Source organism: Anopheles gambiae, chromosome 2, assembly GCF_943734735.2.
Source record: "Anopheles gambiae chromosome 2, idAnoGambNW_F1_1, whole genome shotgun sequence".
Taxonomy (NCBI): domain Eukaryota; kingdom Metazoa; phylum Arthropoda; class Insecta; order Diptera; family Culicidae; genus Anopheles; species Anopheles gambiae.
In genome coordinates this window covers 18,506,946-18,526,224 of record NC_064601.1, presented here as the reverse complement: position 1 = coordinate 18,526,224, position 19,279 = coordinate 18,506,946, and the positions used below count along the sequence as shown (strand labels likewise).

Here is a 19,279-nt window from a genome sequence, read left to right as displayed (position 1 = left end):
GCATCGGGTCCGGGCCCATTTGGCGTGGTGGTTCCACCAACCCTACCTACGGCTTAAGTTTGTTTGAACAGTCACTCGAGTGCTGTTCGTTTGTTTGCTATAAACGAAACGTTTTAAACAAGAAGAACATAAATCAGACGTAGATGCAAGCGAAAGAGAATGAATTCAATCTTATCCGATTTGTTGAGGACGGTTAAGATATTTTATGCCATGATTCAGATTCTCTTTCGACGCTTCTAATTTTTCATCTATTTTCTAGAGAGAGATTTACTTACGCTAACGCTACTCAAAACCAAATAAAAATGCTGTTTTTACAGCATACTAGTAAGTCGTTCTAAAGACAGTAAAGTTTCGCATGGGAAATGAACCTTATATAAGCGGAAACGTCAACTCTAGCAGTCCACCGACCCACCTCAGCTTTTACTATTATTATTATTATACATACCGTTTCCTTCTGCTTGTAGCTGTAATTTACTGCTGTTCATAATTTTCTCAACCGCCCGGCATGCTATTCATACCGTCCAAACCTTCACCTTCCCACCCACTGTGACCTTCCTGTCATTACTACCGCACAGCTACAAGCGCTACTTGTGATTGACAACACGTCCACTTTGTTGCTTAACTTTCTCAAAACATGATTGAAAACACGCCTACCGGGCTACCGGTGCAGTAGTGCAAAATGGAGACGCCTGGTGCTAATGGTGTCCCGTGCTGCTTTTACTTCCATTGCTTTCCAACAACCCTTTTGCATCACACATGCGAACCATGTTGACCAATTAGAGCGATAGAGGGATGCGGGGTTTATGTCCCACAGGCTTCAACCCCCCTCCCCCTCCTCGATTTTTTGAAATCGTAAGCCAAGCGCCAAGATGAATACGGTCCGACGGATGATATGTTGGCCTCCGGATATCTATCTTGCCATCAGTGACCCTTTCATGAGTTCCTTACCCCTTCGCCACCAGGCGCAATTCAAACGCTCCGGAAAGGCTGGAACCGTTCACTGGACTGGCGTTCAGCCCCCGGGTTTCTTAAGCCGAGCCCATTCAGCTTCGCAAGCGCAAATGTTTTTCAGCGCCCGGAAGGTATGCAAATTGTTACTTGCTGTCATTATTCGGTTCAAGCTCCGGCCAACGAGGGTTTCTGCCGGGGCATTTCGAACCCGAAAGGGCCCGCCGGAAAACAAGCTGAAAACGACATAATGACACCCGACCCGACCGATAACGACAGTGTCATCTCTACACTTGGAGCTGGTGATGATGATGATGATGATGATGGTGCCAGTGTCGAGAACCATGTTGATAGCCCCGAACGCCGGCCGTCAGTCATGAGCCTGAAGGTGTAGAGCCCGGTCCTAGATGGCGCCGATGCCACCTGATAACAAGCAAATCAGACGCTGTTTCTGCCAGTTTCCTACCCAGCGTTCCCATCCCCATCCCCACACCCGGGGCTCACGCTCCGCAAATCAAACAAATCCCAAATGGGTGCAAATTTCATACCGAAAATCGGTCGTTCATTTCAGCTTCAGAAAGGTTAAAGAAGACATCCCGCTTGGGCTGGAATGGGAAAGGACGGAGTGCACCCCGCCCCCCCGAGTTCTGCTAATGTTGGGTGGCTTCAAAGCGCGTGCACCCACACACACACACACACACACACACACATTTACTTCTTTTCGTCTTCAAAGCATAGTCTCTTGCGTCTGACTTTACACGCCAGCGGTGTGGAGGGAGTTTTCCTTTCAATTCGTCGGTGACATTTCGTTTCCAAGAACAATTTGCACACACACACACATAGAGCCACGCTGGCACAAAACAACGGCCGGGATTGTGTCTGGTCGATGGGGCGACACGGGGCGCGCGCGCGCGCGCGGCTTTCGGAACTATTGGGAGTTGGTTGACGACTTCTCTTCACCGACTGCTTGTGCTGGAAGAGTTAAGCAAGCGTAAAATTGGACTGTCACTTTTCAATTCAAACCACCTTCTGTGCGTTAGTATCGGTGTGTGTGTGTGTGTGTGTGTGTGTGTGTGTGTGTGTATGTGTTTGCGGGTTGGTAGTTTTTTGTTTGTCTGTTGGGTATAAGCTCATTGCTCCAGTGCCAAACCCGGCTCTCCTTCTGCCCGTTTGCCATTTAGAATTGGACGATTTTTGTATAATCAAATGCCAATGGTGCAAACCACCGAGCCACGGCTGCAAAAATGAGTGGCTTTCACCTCGTACCCCTTTTTTCTGCCTTGCTCTCTCTGTGTGTGTTTGTGTGCGTTCTGTGGCTGTGGGGGCGGGGGTGGGTTTGCCTTCTTGACAGTTGGTAGCACGCTCCGGCACTGATTCAATTGAATTGTGTCAGTTGTTTTCATCAAACATGACAGTCCGCTTCCCGCCCGTTCACCACCGTCGCGCAGTGGAAGGTGACGTTCGCCCCAACTCACTGAAAGCAATGCGAATCTACTTTCCTCCAGTGGTGGAGCTCGATCATCTCGTGCCAGTTATCGACTGCTATCGAAATCAACATCATCAACCGTCTGTCGTCAACCGCAGAACGGGGTTCCGTGACCTTTTACAACTTCGGTCAGCCCAACGGGAACGGATGACATTTTTGGACACCAATCACTCCCTCCCTTCCCATTTGCCCCGATCTGCTGCACACTGTCTTCCACACGATTTTCCATTTCATTACCTTTTGCAGCAATTTTTGCATCTGCAGCGTCGTGTACTCGCTGCTGCTGCTGCCTTATTTGCCAGGCATCAAACGATTACACCGTCACTCGGTGTGTGTGTGTGTGTGTGTGTGTGTTGGTCGCGGTGGGATGGCATCGTATAACGCTTTATTTTCGTTCGTTGTATCGGTTTGTGCTCGAATCTGCCGGCAGGGCAGGGCAGTGTATTGAGCTGGCTTTGATTTGATTGATAAAATCCAATATGACTGGCGTTTCTTTTTGCTTTGCTTTTGTTTTATTTCGTTTCTTTTTATGGCTTCATCGTCTTGGGAAACAGGTTCGATTTGCGGCCGGCATCCAAGCGTTTGTTTCGATTCTGCTATACTAGGTGCATGAAAGAGATTGGCACATTTGCGGTTGGTACGTGCGGGTTGCGCGTTGGAATAGTAATGCTCCATCCTTTGCAAAGTTTAGTGGAATGGATTAGAAAGCTGCGGCGAAATGAGAATGTCTTTGTATTTATGCGAATAATGCGTTTTCCGGGGGACTGGTAGCTTATGATAATTGGGTCAAGTTTCGTTTATTAGGTCTGTTGCAACCATTTTGTTTGATTTGGTTTGAGCCCAAACCCTTTATATTTTATTTATTTTGCTGATTTAATAGCTACCCACTAGTGGTAGATATTATTAATTATTATTGAATTCTTTGCTGAACCTAAAGCATAATATACTCTGTTCTAAATGTTCAAAATCTTCCCACAGCTTTTCTTTCAGCTAGTAGATCTAATCATTAAAATTGTACAACATTTCATTACTATTTTCTTCGTATTTGTTCGTATTGTTTTGTGAATTATTCGTCCCTTCTATAACATGCACTGCATTTTTACCTTAAAAAACCTTTTATTAATTTATTTACAAAGTTATAATTTTTATTTTTCTCGGCAACGGCAAGAGATAGAACTTTATCTGAAAGAACTTTAATATAAAATCATTAAAAAGTATCAAACACTATTTTTATCACAAAACTATCGAAATTTTCAACACAAATAATGTTCCCAAACTAATAATTTAAATCATAAATAAATCAAACTTTAACCTTGACTATCTCGGATAACTTTAGTTTACTCGTTTCACATCGTTCACAGCCTTTAGAGCGAGATTAAAGTGCTTTCAATAGATTGCAGCTATTATTTTCGGTAAAACCTACAACCCTTTTCAACCCTGCTTTAAGCAAAATCGCAACCCGTTTTCCCGTTTCAATCGTTTCTCGTTTAAAAGCCATGTTCACCCAGCGAAACAATTTTCACATTTTTTTTTTGTAATTCCACCCTTATTTTATTGCTCTTATTCGTTTCCCCACCTTCATCCCCTCCCCGCTCAACCCACCCTTTTTTTGTGCCCACTCTGTCAAAACGTCATCTCCTGTCAATCTAGCCAGCCGCGCACGAATCACAAATGCTGACGAATTCCGTTCCCGAACAGAACGGTAAAACGGGCGGCGGCCCGGGCACGGGATTGGTTTAGAAAATTAGAATATGCAACGGAAATAAATTAAAAACGACAAGCCGTCCGGCAGGCGGAGGCTGTGTGTGTGTGTGTGTGGGTTTGCACAACCATTCCAGCGCCTACTCTCTCCATTGGGACCGGGGTCCGATGTTTAACATTTCATTTTCACTTCACTCGGTCGCTGTATTCGATCGACAATCGTTCTCCCTCCATTGCGGAATTGGTGCAGTTTAATTTGCAAGCAGCCCCACAGAATGGTTTCCCCAAGCGGAGAGATGGAATGCATGCAAAGAGAACCGAAAACGAAATATCCGGTAAAAAATGGAAAATTCTATTCAAAATCATTCCCTCCTCCTTCGCTTTCTGCATCGTTTCAGCAAAATGATGTTTTCGCCTCTCTGCTGTAGTGCTTTTTGCTTTTTTCCAGTTGCCAGTTATTTCTAGTTTAGCAAATCCAGAACCCGGGAACATGTTTGTTTAACCCGGGTTTCCTAGTTTTCTTAACGTTCTTCAACACTCACACAAACCGCCTAGTATTCCCAACAATATTCCCACGTTCCTGTGATTGTGGACAAATGAAGACTCTCTTGCTTTTTTAATGCAGTACACCCGATTGGTGCTGCTGATGATACCCGTGCCTCGATTTCCCCTTCTCCGAATGCCAGTTTCGAATGCCCTTCTTCCCGAGCAGGCTGCAGCTAATAAATAACGTGAATAATGAAGCAAGCAGCGTCCCGGTGACAGGCGCACCGTAACGATCCCGGTGGAGGTCCCGGCCCCGGATGCAATCGAAGCATTCGCTGCGAGAGTGGCTGTGAAAGGGTGAATTGCACTTTATCGGAAATTCCTTCGATGCTGAAATGCGAGATTCTTATCCACTCTGCAACAGCGTTCATACATATACACAGAGAGAGAGAGAGAAAGAGAGAGAGAGAGAGAGAGAGAGAGAGAGAGAGAGAGAGAGAGAGAGAGAGATAGAGCAAGTGCTACGGTGGCTCAACCAAATGAACTTTCGCGTCCTATCATCGCTTGTGGGAGGCCCATCGCTCCCTCGGCTTTGCACCATTTGTTGATGTTTGCATATGTGTGTGTGAATGAGGCCATATCGAGAGACACACACACACACACGCGTGGGAGGCTGAGTGGAGTGGGTTTGCACCATGGTGAAACTATAATTGAACCCACATTCTTTCCACTATGCCCTTCGTTGGGAGTTCCTCTCCACGGAAATCGAACACCAAGCCAACGAATCAGCCCACGTTCCTCGCAGCCACTGTGACGGCAGTCAGTGGGTCATGTTGAGACTGAAATGTAGCAATTTCCTGCATAAGCGGAGGCTGCTGGCGCTGGATAAATCGAGAGCAGTATCGTTATTGATTAGGAGTCATCAAGTTACAGCGGTGAATAAAAAAAAACCAACCATAACCAGGATAAAAATGAGGTGGGAAAATCCTCTACCGAGAATCGTATGGAAAAGCAGGAACAGTTGACCAATTCACGCCGTGCCTTCAGTGCACCAGATGGAAAAGTCAAGCTTTTTTCATACGAATTTGGGAATACATGTAATCTGCTCACCGAAAACAAAAAGCAACCAGCACGCGCTGGTGCGTGTGTGTGTGCATGGAATGCGTGTTGATGCTTTTAATCATGGCTGTGTACACACCGGTAACCATGGCCGAAGCGTTCCCATGTTTCAAGCCCATCCAAACCAGAGGGATGATAAACCATTTAGCGCAACACAGCGCCAAATTTACATACCAAAGGGGCGACGCGTCTCTTCGCTAGCGACCGATACTACAGTGTTGTATCGGAGCGTTTGTAGCGCACCTGGCTGTCCCTATCCAATCCAAGCAGTTAATTCGATAAATTCGACCCATGGCAAGCGCAACTGTTGCTTGATTTAAAGCACGCACCCCCCCGCCCCCCCCCCCCCCCCCCCCCCCCCCCCCAAAAGGGACCCAGTTTTCGGGGCAAAAGATAATTACTATTAGCTAGCGTTTATAATAAACGTCCAAAATCGGCGAGGGCCGCATCGACACGATAGAAATCTTAATTAAAATCCAATCCAATAGTATCATCCCCTCTGCCACCCACCTGACCCTTTTGGTCTAATTTACTGTGCAGGGTGTATTGGTGTGCGTGTGTGTGTGAAGGCCAGTTAATTTTAGGAGGATGATCGGAGGACGCTCTTTCTAGCACCAGTATTGGAGCACCTCAACTTCACCTGGCTGGTTGGGTTAAGCGAACAGTAAAGACGGGAAGCACGGGAACGTCTGGAAGAAAGGGGCAAAAGTCGGTGTTGTCTGTGGGGCCCTTTCAAAAGGGCCGACACCCACACCACTGGCACCCTGTGTTGTTCGGTCGGCAAAACCCCAAGCTCCATCTCACCAACCCTCCCCCAATTCCCGTAGTTGATGCTTGATGCGCATATCGCTAAAGTTTTAACGACCTCACCCGTGCCACATCATCCCCAAAAAGGCTCTCTTCCTCTCCCCCGGCCGAACTAAAAAAGCACCATAAATTAAACATTCAAAAACCGGAAGACACAACACAACAAAACGGCCCCATCCTTACACTGTGAGGGTTGAATGCTGGATTGTGCAGCGGGTTTGGTTTATCTTTTTTTGCCCACCCATTCGCCCACTTTCACCCGGTTGCGTTTGGTGGTGGTGGTGGTGTGAGTTGAAAATGGAAACGATATGCCTGCAAGGAACAGGGATCCACCACGAGCATGGAAAGGTCGAAGCGAAGTGCAGTGAGGGAACCGGATCCCGGTCCAGCACAACCCCCGGCGGGTTTGAGATGTTCCCACCAACACGCACCGCCGCCGTGCGTTGGCCCGAATAAAGATAAATATTTCTTTTATTGTTCTCTTCTTTCGGAAAGCTTTCTTTTCATGCTCTGCAAGGCGCCATTTGTGCGTCAATGATGATTTCTTTGGTTTTCACTTTATGAAATCTATGCGCAGCCTTTTCCTAGGGAGCAACGAAACCCAGGGCAGAGATCGAGCGTGTTGAGGAGACTGTTCGGTTTCGTAGAACCTCCTGCTCCACTCCAGAGCAAGAAAACAAAGAAAGCACTCCCAAAACTTGCTCCTCAAATCGATCAGTGGCGAGCGAAGGGTTTTAACACGAATCGGGCTCGAAATGTTTCCCGTTGGAGTTCTCTTGATCTTCTTTTCAACCCGAACCCCCCTTGATTGGTGGCTCATCGGCCGCCATGAACTTTATTACATAGAAAAATAAACCACCTACAGCTAGGGCAATGGGCTCAAGTCAGAAAGATAGACTTTCTCCCTTTGATCCTTGCAGACTCAGAGCTTGTGAATGGTACTGTATTGTTTGTTTGTAAGTTCCTGGGAAGTTGATCGCTGCACTCAAAACATAGGACAAATGGGCAGTACACCAACAATGACAACAATATTTTGTTTTAGGTTATAATTAAGTTAAGTAGAAATAAACAACAAACAAATAGGTTCATTCTTAAGAATTTTGGTAGCAAAATGGTGCTTCGATTTGAAGGCGAAATTTTAGGTGCCATTACAAGAGTATATGTATACATTGCGTCTAGAGCGTCACTTGCAGGACTTAAGAACATGCCCATCGTGGGTTCAAGCCTAGAACGGAGTGTCCCACTTTAACAAGGATAAATTATCTACCTGCATGGTACTGAATAACTCTCGAAAGCCTGTAAAAGCCGGCATGTCCGCGTCGGACATTATGCCAAATATAAGAAGAAGAAGAAGTTACGTTTAGACGTTAAGCAATCATTTTCGATCAAACATTAAATTACAAATTCAGTAATTTCAAAATGCAACCATATGTGTTCACAGCCATTTTTTGCTTCGTTTCACCTTTTCGTTTGCATCTTTTGTTTCCTTCCTTCCTTCACGTGCATACAAAACCACGATTCATCACACCAACCACCCAACATACTCTCTCTCTCCCTTGGTCTATCTCTTCTCTCTCTCTCTCTCTCTCTCTCTCTCTCTCTCTCTCTCTCTCTCTCTCTCTCTCTCTTTATTGCTCTCTTTTGCTAATGGTAACGTTTTCTTTCTTTATTTCCTTTCGCGTCTCTCTTACAGGAAAGCTCGATTTCCACGAATTCATCCCAGGTAAGTGTAGGAGGCATTGGAACTGGTTCGCTTGTTTTTGTGTCTTTACTTCTCATTTTCCACCTCTTTTTCTGGTGTGCCATTTGCAAACGCTCGCAACAGTTTGCAAGCGAAACAGCTTCGCAAACACCGATCCCTGCTTTTGCTTGTTTTTATCCGTACTTTTGGGAAAACGCAATTTCAAAGCCCTTTCGCGCAGCAGCTTTTCCTCCTACTAACTCGCCTACTGTCTCCACCGTGTGCTTTGTTCAATCAACGAGCATGTCATTCGGTTGCCCTCCGAAACGCACCTGAGCTGTCTAAATGGCACTTGAGGAAAAAGTTTTCCACGGCTTTGTCTCAAACATCTCACCTTTCACCGCCAATCCCAACTCTCCTCTTCCTCATGTGCCTGTCTCACTCCTTCCTAGAGCAACACGAAATGAAACAGGAGACCGGCTGTTTCTGAATTTCCTTTGAGCTTCTCAAGAGCTCGCACCGGGCCCGGGGAGGGTTCGGTAAAGACAGGAAGCAGAAATGAAACAGTTGAATGATGAGACACCCCCGAACACACAAACGAACGATACCCGATATCGAAGTTTGAACCTGCGAGGCCCGTGAGGTGCTACAGTAGCTGGGAAAGGGCGATGGAAACGATGTCAACAATTTCCACTTTGGTGTGTTCGCGTTTTTCATCTCGTGTTACTACAGGTGCCGCAGCGCAACAATCGCTTCGCTACACCTAAACCTCACCACCGATTACACTTGACAAATGCCACACAGACACACATACACACACACACACACACACACACACAGAACAACAACAAAAGTGAGTGTGTGTACGTTTGAGTGGGCTGTTGTCGGCTGCTGAGTTGTCCGTAGCAGCGAAAACCCGAACAGCCTGGCATCTAGAAGGCTGCGTCCTTTACATTTTCCCGAGAACACTGTCGCTAAAACAACAACAACAACAGCAAACTCCACCGTTCATGCAAGTGGTTGCGTTCTGTTCTGCAAAACAACAAACTTCTCCACCAAGCATTCTGACCTGATCATGGCACTCTGTCACTCTCTCCCTCTCTCTTTCGCACGCTCGCCTGCAAGCACAGCTGCCAATGACGCGGAAGCGAAAGAAGTAAATTCTTTTCCAAATATTTGTTTATGAATAAAACATGTACCTGTAGCCTGACGCTTTTGCCGCTGCTACAATGGGTGGTAGTCAACCGCGTGAACCGTACTGGGTGGATCGTTTTTCGCTTTCTGGCGAAATTAAACGAAAGCAAGTTTAATGACCTTTAAAAAAAGAAACACACACACACACACACACACACACAGCTGAAGCGGTTTCTGTTCCATTGTCTTATGAGAACGTATGCTCTAAGGGTAAATATGTGTAAGCACTTTACGCTTTTTAAACACAAAGATAGACAGACACCACCAAATTGTACAAATAGTGAGCATCAGATTAGAGAAGGGACGTTAAATTAAAACCAAACGCCAAGAATTATCCTACAAGAAGCTGCTGCTGCCTTTCATTTGGCAGTAAAAAAACGCACATGGCATGGCTTACGCGATAAAGCCCTAGAGGGGGAAGAGCAAGCACTTCAAACACTACCAAAAAGTCTTAGAAAAGCGCGTAAACCCATGCATCTTATTACAACTTCGTAAGAGTCCCAACCATACCGATACCCCCGATACTTCGTTCAAATGATTCCGTCCCGACTGTCGTACGTGGTTGTAAGCTTTCCCTGCCAACTTCACGAGTGAATTGTGCGTTTGATTTTATTGCATTACGCATTATCAGGATCTACCGGTTTGCCTACGCCAGAGAGAGAGAGAGAGAGTAATCTGTGCTCCTTCTCCCCATTCCACGCAACTTGCCCAAAGCAAAGTCTTAAATTGTGGAACTTAAAATGCTTCTTTTCTGTCGAAAAGCGCACCGACAGCTTAAACGTTGTGCCATCTCCCTTCACCTTTGCATGTGAATGCTCATAAAATCGCTTAAATTATGAGCAAACTTCAGCCACCCGCCACACATCGGCCAATCAGTATCGTGCCTGTGTGTGTGTGTGTGTGTGCGGGCGGAGAGAGCCAAAGGGGAGGGTAAAGTAAACCTTCGGCAAGCGGGAAAAATATTCTAACGCAAAGTCAAACAATTCCAAGACATGTTGAACGTGCGCAAACGTGTGTGAGTTTTGTTGCCTTCGAAGAAACCCAACAGAAGAAAGAAAAAAAAAATATCCCACGACATCGCACAACAAACAAAGCACCGGTGGAGGACCGGGACCGCAGCAAAAGAAGGAAAGTGAAGTGAAGAAAAATCTTACCGTGTAGGGGGAGGAAAGACAGCAAACCTCGTTTAAGAAAAATCCAGACAGCGCCGCACACGGTGGCAAAAACCACTCACCAAGCAACCGATTCATTCGTTCGTCGGGAAAAAAATGAGAAAACGTGCGAAAGGAATTCTTGCTTTAGCTGCCCGTTGAAAAATGGCACACAAACTACTAAACCCGGAAGAGCAGCACCAGCAGCAAGCTCCCAAGCGCAGCTGCGATTTTATCGGAAGTGGAAATTTATGGTTTCCAAGCAATCGAGAAGACGTACGGCAGCAGCATTGCCGACAAGGGTGGGATTTATTCGCGCCGAGCTGTACCAGCATCACGCAACAAATGCACCTCCCTTGCGCGCTTCCACTTTCGCAAACTTTCACAGTTTGTGCGTAAAAACCACCACTGAGCTAGCGTGAATTTTAAATAAACAGACAGCCAACACCGTCATGCACGTGCGTATGTGTGGCGTATGTATGGCAAACAAAAACACAGAACCTTTGCGCCTACTGTGATGGTCGTGGTGGATCGAACACGGAAAAGATTCTGAACATCGAGCATTTGGAGAAGTGTTTTCCTAAAGCGTGCGAAAGCGTGCCTATATTTCCGGACTTTCCCACCCATCATTTTAAGGTAATCATATACTTCTTCCTTTTTTTTTCGCTTAGAAAAGTTATTGTTGATGTTGTTCCGTTCGGCGAAGCTCCCTCTATTGCCCACATTTCTATTGTGGAAGGCACACCGGCCTCCCAACGGTAAAATATGGCCCAGAACGGTTGCCACGTCGCACTGTGCAAACGTTATAAATTCAGTCATTCCCGTAAGCTCCATTTACACAAGAACCTTACGACTGCTGGTGTGTTTGAATTTTGGGAAAAAAGACTTTTCGCCACCGCTCCAAAAGGCCTCCCTCCCAACGTCACGTTCCCGAGTGTGGCTTCACACTCCGGTACGGATGCTAAATTTCTATCGAAGAAGGGAACAGGTAGGTAAAAAATACTTTACCACGGTTGAAAAATTAAGTGAGCACCTTCGGCAGCCTTCTTAAGTGCCTCGGTCTTCCGTGTATTAGCCCCAATGATTTGCTTGCAGTAGGAGGACGATGATAAAAATAGAACACGTAGGAGCAGTAAGCAAGGACGCGGTAGAAAGCGTTTTAAAGGAAAGCGATTAATTCGGAAGAGATTTACGATTTGCTCACCGATCAGCAAAGACGGTGGCGATAGAAGGGAACGTTTGGGTGGCGATAGAGGGAACGTAGAGGGAATTCCTCACAACCGCACAACCGTGTTTCCGTGTTCACCTCCGTGTTTTCCGTGGCGCCACTTGCCACAGCGGTACGGTTAGGCGTGGGTTTTTGTTCGGGTTCGGTATGTCTCACTGCCCACTACTGCAGTTTAGCAGCAGCGTGGGAAGGTGCTTTTGAAAACAAATTGACTAGTGGGTGGCCGTAGAAGACAGGTTTTCCTTTCTCTAATTTTAATTTACTAAATGAAATCGGACGCAAATGGGGTGCATTTTTTGCCCTCGTCTTTACCCCCACTGAGGATAACAACGACTAAAATCGTTTGCAGCTTTCGCAAGAAAGTAGTCCTCATTGGAAGTGACACACTAATGCGCACGCACTTTCTAATGCCCAGGGTCGTCGTCGTTTCCGCGAATCGGCGGGTCTGTCCTAACCCGTGAAGAACTGAATGACGTAAATGGATTTAGCAAAACTTTGTCATATTCCAGCAGTATCTGACAAAGATTTTCCAATAATCATCACCCAGTCCGTTTCGCCATAATTTGTAAAGTTTGAGTTTAGGATGAAATAAACTAAAAAGAAACACATAAGCTCAGTGTGACAGTGTGTCAATTACTGATGTCAGAGTAAGTAATTCAATTTCATTTACTTAAAAGATATACCATAATTTTGTAATCTGGCATGCATTTGAGTGGTCGTATGGCTTCTGTGTTCACATCTTTGTGGTAACAAGGAGATCTTGTATTGATACATCCACAGCACTCTGCACAAGTTCTTATAGTCCGATACTTTTTGAGTAAAGAACTGTTATTCAAGATGCATGCCAAATTCAAGGTAATTCCATAAAGTGCAATGAAAAATACTCAGAAAATACCATCGGAGACAAGTTTCAGTGTCAGTCAGCGCTAAAGTTTCAACATATTCAAATTCTGCCTCTGTTTTACAATCAATCTCCCAACCAAACGAAGCCGAAATGCGTGTCAAAAACCTTCTCTTCCTTTGTTGTTCTCTCGCATAAGCAAGACTACCATCGATTTGCATCCCAACACTTCCCAGTCACAGTCAAATCGGGGCCAATCAGCATCATCATCATCATCAACACAGCAAAAGCCATCCAAAAGCCATCGAAAAGCCAGCTCAAAGCCAGCCAAAAGCGCATCGATTCCACGCGTTCCAATTCAACTGGTTCCCTGTGTTATGGCACAGCTATTTTGTCACCTTCCGTTACGTCCGTCACACCTCCCCCAGCTCTCGCCATCCCCGAACGCGGTGAGAGTGCACTCATCTTGACACTAAAAATAGGTGTCCACTTCGAATTATTGATGAACATTTCGAGTGCCCCTTTCGGTATCGATCCGTATTCCGGGGGCCGGAAACCGGTGTTCGTTCACATACGCGCAAAAGCTACTACAAACTCTCTGACACACACACACACACGTACTTGTGGCTCGAGTCAATTTCATTCGCCATTCAATGGTTGAGCACAGGTTCCCGGGGATGCCTTCGTTTGCCCGCTTACTGCCAGTACGAATACGCCGACCGATTCCAGAGAGCTTCCGAGTGCGGCAAACGGAACGAATGGTGCTGCCCGACCCTTGTACCAGAGGGAGCTGAATCTTTTGACAGTACGCTTGAAAGCGGAAGCACTAATCAACAAATGAAACCCCATCGGGACGGGGGACGGAATTGACCCGCACCTCATATCGTCGCACCCCGGGCAATCGAGGATTGGGTAATTCTGCCACGAGTACACACACACCGCTCCATTTTCCAGTGGAATGACACTTAGGAGCTTTTTTTGGCTTTTCTGCTCCAAACTCCGGTCATCCGCTTCTTCTCGGTTAGCCGGGGCGGAAAGAGAACGCTTGGGTTATCTTTAATTCGGTCGGAATTGAAAGTTTTCGTGTGGGTTTTGCGGGCTCCCGGATACCGACCGGCTTTTCAGTCAAGGTTCAGTTTGGTGTGGAAATGTTCAAGAGATGTAAACCACATCCAACGATGATGATACGTCCATGTGAAAGGTCGCCGTGGGTCTGATCGGTTCGATTGACCCAGCGTAGCTTCAATTAAACGATGAGTAACATCAAACAGAAAAGTGACAAACAGAAGGCTTGCACAGTTTGGTTCATCTGGGCGAGCTTTCAGTGACACTTTTACCATTTTTTCATAGTTTTCTTACCATTTTTGCGTTGACTGTCTGTGGCTTTTTTGCATAAAAACCGAAAACTTCCAAAATATGAATAAGAAAATGCCCCAAACTCATTGGAAACACTCTGTTCTTTTTGCAAACAATCCTACCAACCTACCCCACTCTCAGCAAACCATTGATCCAATCATCCCGCAACCGATGTAAAGTTGCTTCCAACATCCTTCCTGCCCTACCAACGGCCCTAATCCACAAGCGCCACAATCAAGCCGCCAAATTATGCAGGCGGCCCACTAAGACAATGTCGTCGTCCACCGCCAAGACGATACCACATTAATCCAATTTCGAAGTAGTTGTACCTTTCGGCCAGAAAGCCTGCCGGCGCTGGTCCGGCTTACATACTACATCTTGCTCTACATTTCGGCTTTCGAGCGCCCATCGGAGCGCGAAAACTGGGCCGTGAGTTGTCTGCCAACATCGCGCTACTGGCGCTACTTTCTTTGTACTACTACTTCATCCGGTCCACGTCAACCGGGCAGGAAGTAAGTTATACTTCGGTGTAGTAATTTATGGGCGCGTTTTAAATTTCCTCATTAAAATTCCGAGCCGAAAATTCACCACCAGCCGCCCAATCAGCGGCATACGGGCTCACGGGCGTGATAGCGCCTTCTTTTGCCTATCCTTTCCGGCTTACAGAGCACGCGGCTTTGTGGGTTGTTTTGGGAAGTCTTTTTTTTTTTTTTTTTTGGTCCTCTTCATCGGACACACTTCGTCGTAGACTTTCGCTGACGGTGTTAAATGCAGTGGCGAGTGCTTAAGGTGGATCAGTTGTTACACGTTTGCTAAAAGCTCCGTGCAGTGTGATGAATGTTCTGCTTTAAACTCCCCGATGGAGGAGTAGGTAATTTGAATATCCAACGAAGAAATTGGGCGATTGGGGGTTCTTTTACTCGCCATACTTTATAGACGGTTTGCAATATCATCTCCACAAAACTCACCTTAAAGCCTTGAACCGAATACTTTCGTCGAAAAAATGTGTACAAAAGTTTATGCCGTGTCATTTGTTGGCAAACTTTACCTCTTTGCTTCTTCTCGCATGTCGCGCCATATTCACGGGATCACGGGATCACGGAATTCCCCCCCCCCCCCTTCCCCGTCAGGCAAAAGTAGGTCAAGTAGGGGTCCGTTTTGAAGAAGGGCAAAGTATGCGAGGATAAGCTTTTTTACCCGGGTGAAAGAAAAATAAGCAAACATCCTCATATAACTGGTATTCCCTCCTGCCAACGTCACACAGCTGGATTTGACACGCCCGTGTAGCAACGATGCAAAATTGCCGTCTCTATCGCGTAGGTCACTGCTATTAGGGCGGGCACGCACACGCAAACACACAGGCACACATGGATCATGACTAATCATATGCACAACGGGAAGCGAACGAAACGTACAAACGAAAAGTTTTGCGTTACGGGATGATTTAACAACAAACGGCACTTCAGGACAGCTGCGTAAATCTTCCACCGAGGCTGACACTTTTGTGTCACGATTACAAGTTTGTTAGACTACCACCGTGGTAAGGCTTCTTCGCGGGAGGTTTATTTTATTCTCTGCCTTCTATTCTTTTTTTATGCACACACCTATTTTGCTGACGTACCGTAAAGGAGATGCTTTTTCATTCCCGAAAGTAATCCTTCCTTTCAATGAACGGGATTCATGCTTCTTCCCCTACGCGCTGATGTTGATGGAAAGTTTCTTCAGTTACTTTGCAAAAGTGCGTCCCGAAAAGTTTCGCTCACCGGCATTATGTTAAATTCGCTAAATCTTTAGGAAACCCTGTAGGATTGACAGTATTTATGTTGACTCACGTCCCAACTACCAACGCTAAAACGCATGCAAATGAACCCTTCATATTCCTTCGCTATACTACTGCTTGTGGTATATCAATGTAATCATATGCCCGAACACAATCGTTTGCAATGCAAAGCAATGCTTCAATCAATGTTCCATAAAACAATGCATATTGTATTTCAGGCTTGTTACACGTGCTGAGCACAAGAAAGTGAACAGTGAAGCAGTCATACAGTGCACCCGGTCCCACCACTGTCAGTGGTGACCTGTTAGTGAACACTGAGCACAATTGCTGGAGTGAGAGGCCAAAAGTCAGGCTCAAGTATGAATAAAAATGATTTCATTATTTTTTAGTAATTTAGCTAATATTATTTGAGTTGAAGAGATTTTGAGCCAATACTACGGAATTATTTTCCAACAAAATATGTCAATAAGCATTTATGAGTATTCAGAATTAGATAAAATATAGCTCATCCTAATGGAGAAACCCTTTAATTTAAAATCTTACATTTTAAAATTGATTGTTTGAATTAATTAAATTAATTAATAGTGAATTAATGTTGAAAACGTCAGGTGCCTTCAGACGCTTTAAAAAATAAAAGACAAGGCGTCTCCACCATTTACAGCGGGTTCAGCTTGTTGCTTAGCAACCGCTCTACAAGTTTAGAGCTCCTATAATTCACTGTTAAACTTACAAGTAATATATTGTTTACTGTTTAAAGTGGAGCATATTACTTTGAATATAAAATATCTGTAATTGTTGAGCATATTTTTTTAAATGCTTTCTCGCAATTTCTGCTAAATTATGCCATAAAACAAAATATGCTACACTAATACGCTTCAAAAACAACATCCCTTATGACTAAAGTACCCCGCACTGTGTAATGCTTCAACTTGCGGGTGACTGATCGCTATTAAACTTCATCATCACCCTAACATTTCAAACCCCCGGCGTCCGTGGGCAGAGATGCGCACAGCCAGGTAGAAACAGTTACCTACCAGATCAACACCGAAACACCTGGCAGGTAGCTTTGCTAGGATTTGCTCATGTTTTTGCTGCAACAATGCTGAATGCTGCAACGCGATACGCTAAAGTACGCCCACGGTTAATACCAAACATTCCAAAACCTTGCAGCCTGCAGCATCGGCAGCAGCAGCAGCATGGAAAATCATCTACGCACCGGTTTCGAACATGGGCTTCTGCCGCAGGGCGGACCGATGGTTTTGCCAAATAACACAGCACAACCCAACGCTAGCGTAGGCGAACGTGAAAGTGCATCACAATTTCATGGAAATGCCAAACGCGTTCAAGTGCCTTTCTGTTGCGCGGCACTGGCGCGCACACCGCTTCCCATCCATCCACTGCTGCTGCAGAGCTGCATTGTGCAAACTATCAAACGGTTCATACGGAAAGCCGCGTTTATTTGCCTGACATTATGATACACTCGCAGGCGTGGCAGTAGTGCAGCTCGTCGGTTGTGCTAATTTGCAACAAATGGGAGGCCCCCTCCAAAATGTAATACTTCCATCCCGTGACGGCTTTTGTTTTGGATTATTGTGAGCTCAAGACGGGTGAAGAATGGGTTTAGGAGTTTCGTGGAATTCTTTTGCCCTCTTCAGTTTAACCTATGGCTGGTAAAACTTTAGTACAAGCGTTTGAAATAAGGCAACCGTTTTTCCAAGATTTTCTACTCACTTTCGCACTGATGGTAAGGGTTTTGGTGGCCTGTAGCAGAAAAAGCTGTTAGTTTGGGAAATGTTCCGTATCCAGCAGAGTACGTAAATCTGATTTCTATGAGAGTAGTACAGCATTTCATTAAAGCTTTCAACCCCAGGATATCTGCATTAGATGCATAACCGTTATATTATTATTGCATAATCAATGTTCCATTTTTGCTGTACTATTTCTAGCTAGCAAGCTCCCATAATTCATTCCCTCCTCCCCCGGGCACAAATGGGACCCACGAGAGCACGTGGAAATGATCACGATCGTCGTCCGGAGCAGTAATATCCGGAGCGCGCATTTATCATTATGCTCGTGTCATCTAGCCCACACCGCACAGCCAAATCCCGGCCGATCCATCCAAACAACCAAATCATTGACGGCTGTTACACGTTACACGCCGTCCGCTTGCCAACGGAACGGATCCGCCAGTAACCGGACACGTAATATGCTTAATAGTAAATGGGAGAAAAAAGGGAGTGCGAGAGACAGCAATAAAGTGATAAAAAGAAAGGGAGCGATTGATAGAAGGTTAGATCATTTCGTGCCCCCACCGTAACCGCCGTACAGCTGTGCTCCGTGTGTTAGGGTTTATTACATTTTCATACCCACCTCCATTCCTGGCCCACCCGTAAAATGACAATATGTGTGCGTGTGCCCATGGGGGCCACACGTAAAAGGAAGCAGGAAGAATGAAGACTACACACTACAAGACGCCAAACAGTGTGTCACTGGGAGGTGGTGAGCAGTTTAGCCCAGTTACAGGAAGTGCCTTGTAACCGAACCCATCACCCCGCATTGTTAAGCTTGTCATCTCGGGGTGTACGTGTATCCAGTCTCCTCTACACTACACTTTGTGTGTGTGTGTGGATATTCATCCTCTTTTTTCCTTTTTTGTTCTGGGCAAGCGGTGCAACAACACATGCAATCTTCCGGTTCCGGTTTTATATGCACCACGGGGGAAATTCAGCTGCCCCCGCCCTCCCTTTTGCGAGGCTTTTCGTTTGCCGGCGACTTCATCATCATCAGTCAACGTAGGCAGACGCTGGTGGCGCTGTGGCACCTCGTTCGTCGTTCCGAGCTCTTCGGAGTACAGTTGCGGTACGGTGGACAGGGTTCAGGGCCGTGATTTTATTTCATCTCTACCATCCCGACACGATGCACCGGATGGTTAAAAGCAACAACACATACAACAACTCCATGCAAAAGCGGAAAACCCGTTCGTGCATCTGGGCGAGAGCCGCTGACATACGCCAGCCGGGTTGGGGGAGTGCGGACGGGGACGGAAGGAAACAATTTTCTTTCGCTCCGTTCCGTTTGGAACTGGGGCTGGGCGAAAAGGCTTCTTTTATTTGCTGCTGCTGCTTCTGCTCTGCAGACCCTCAGACGTTGGTGCACGAGTGTGCTTCTTCTTTGCATGCTGCCAAAGGAAGCATGAAATGATGACTCCCTTGTGATGTTTTCCGTGCCCGTTGTGTAGCCGTGCACTACACACCAACAACACATTGTGCAGGGGGGGGGGAGGTTTGTGTGTTGTAAAGGAAGTAACATGTATTGCTGCTCCGTCGCTTTCAAAAGGAAAGAAACATGCAATCGTACCGTGTACCGCTTGGAACGTACCAAACCCACGCCCCCGGTCAAGGACGGACCCTTCATTTGCACCCGATTACATCACGCCCCTCCCCGGTAGGACGCCACCGAACCAGGACTGGAAGAAGCCAGTGCCTCACATGTTCTGCTGCT

At 46.1% G+C, this 19,279-nt stretch overlaps 1 protein-coding gene across 1 annotated transcript in view; it reads left to right on the top strand.

The window, feature by feature from the left end:
- Positions 1-19,279, top strand: part of LOC1269262 (translational regulator orb2) — a 301,340-nt gene that overhangs the window by 125,850 nt on the left and 156,211 nt on the right. Inside the window, exon 4 of the mRNA XM_061648429.1 lies at positions 8,241-8,270. Coding sequence (XP_061504413.1) covers positions 8,241-8,270 — 30 coding nt within the window. The remainder of the gene's footprint in view (positions 1-8,240; positions 8,271-19,279) is intronic.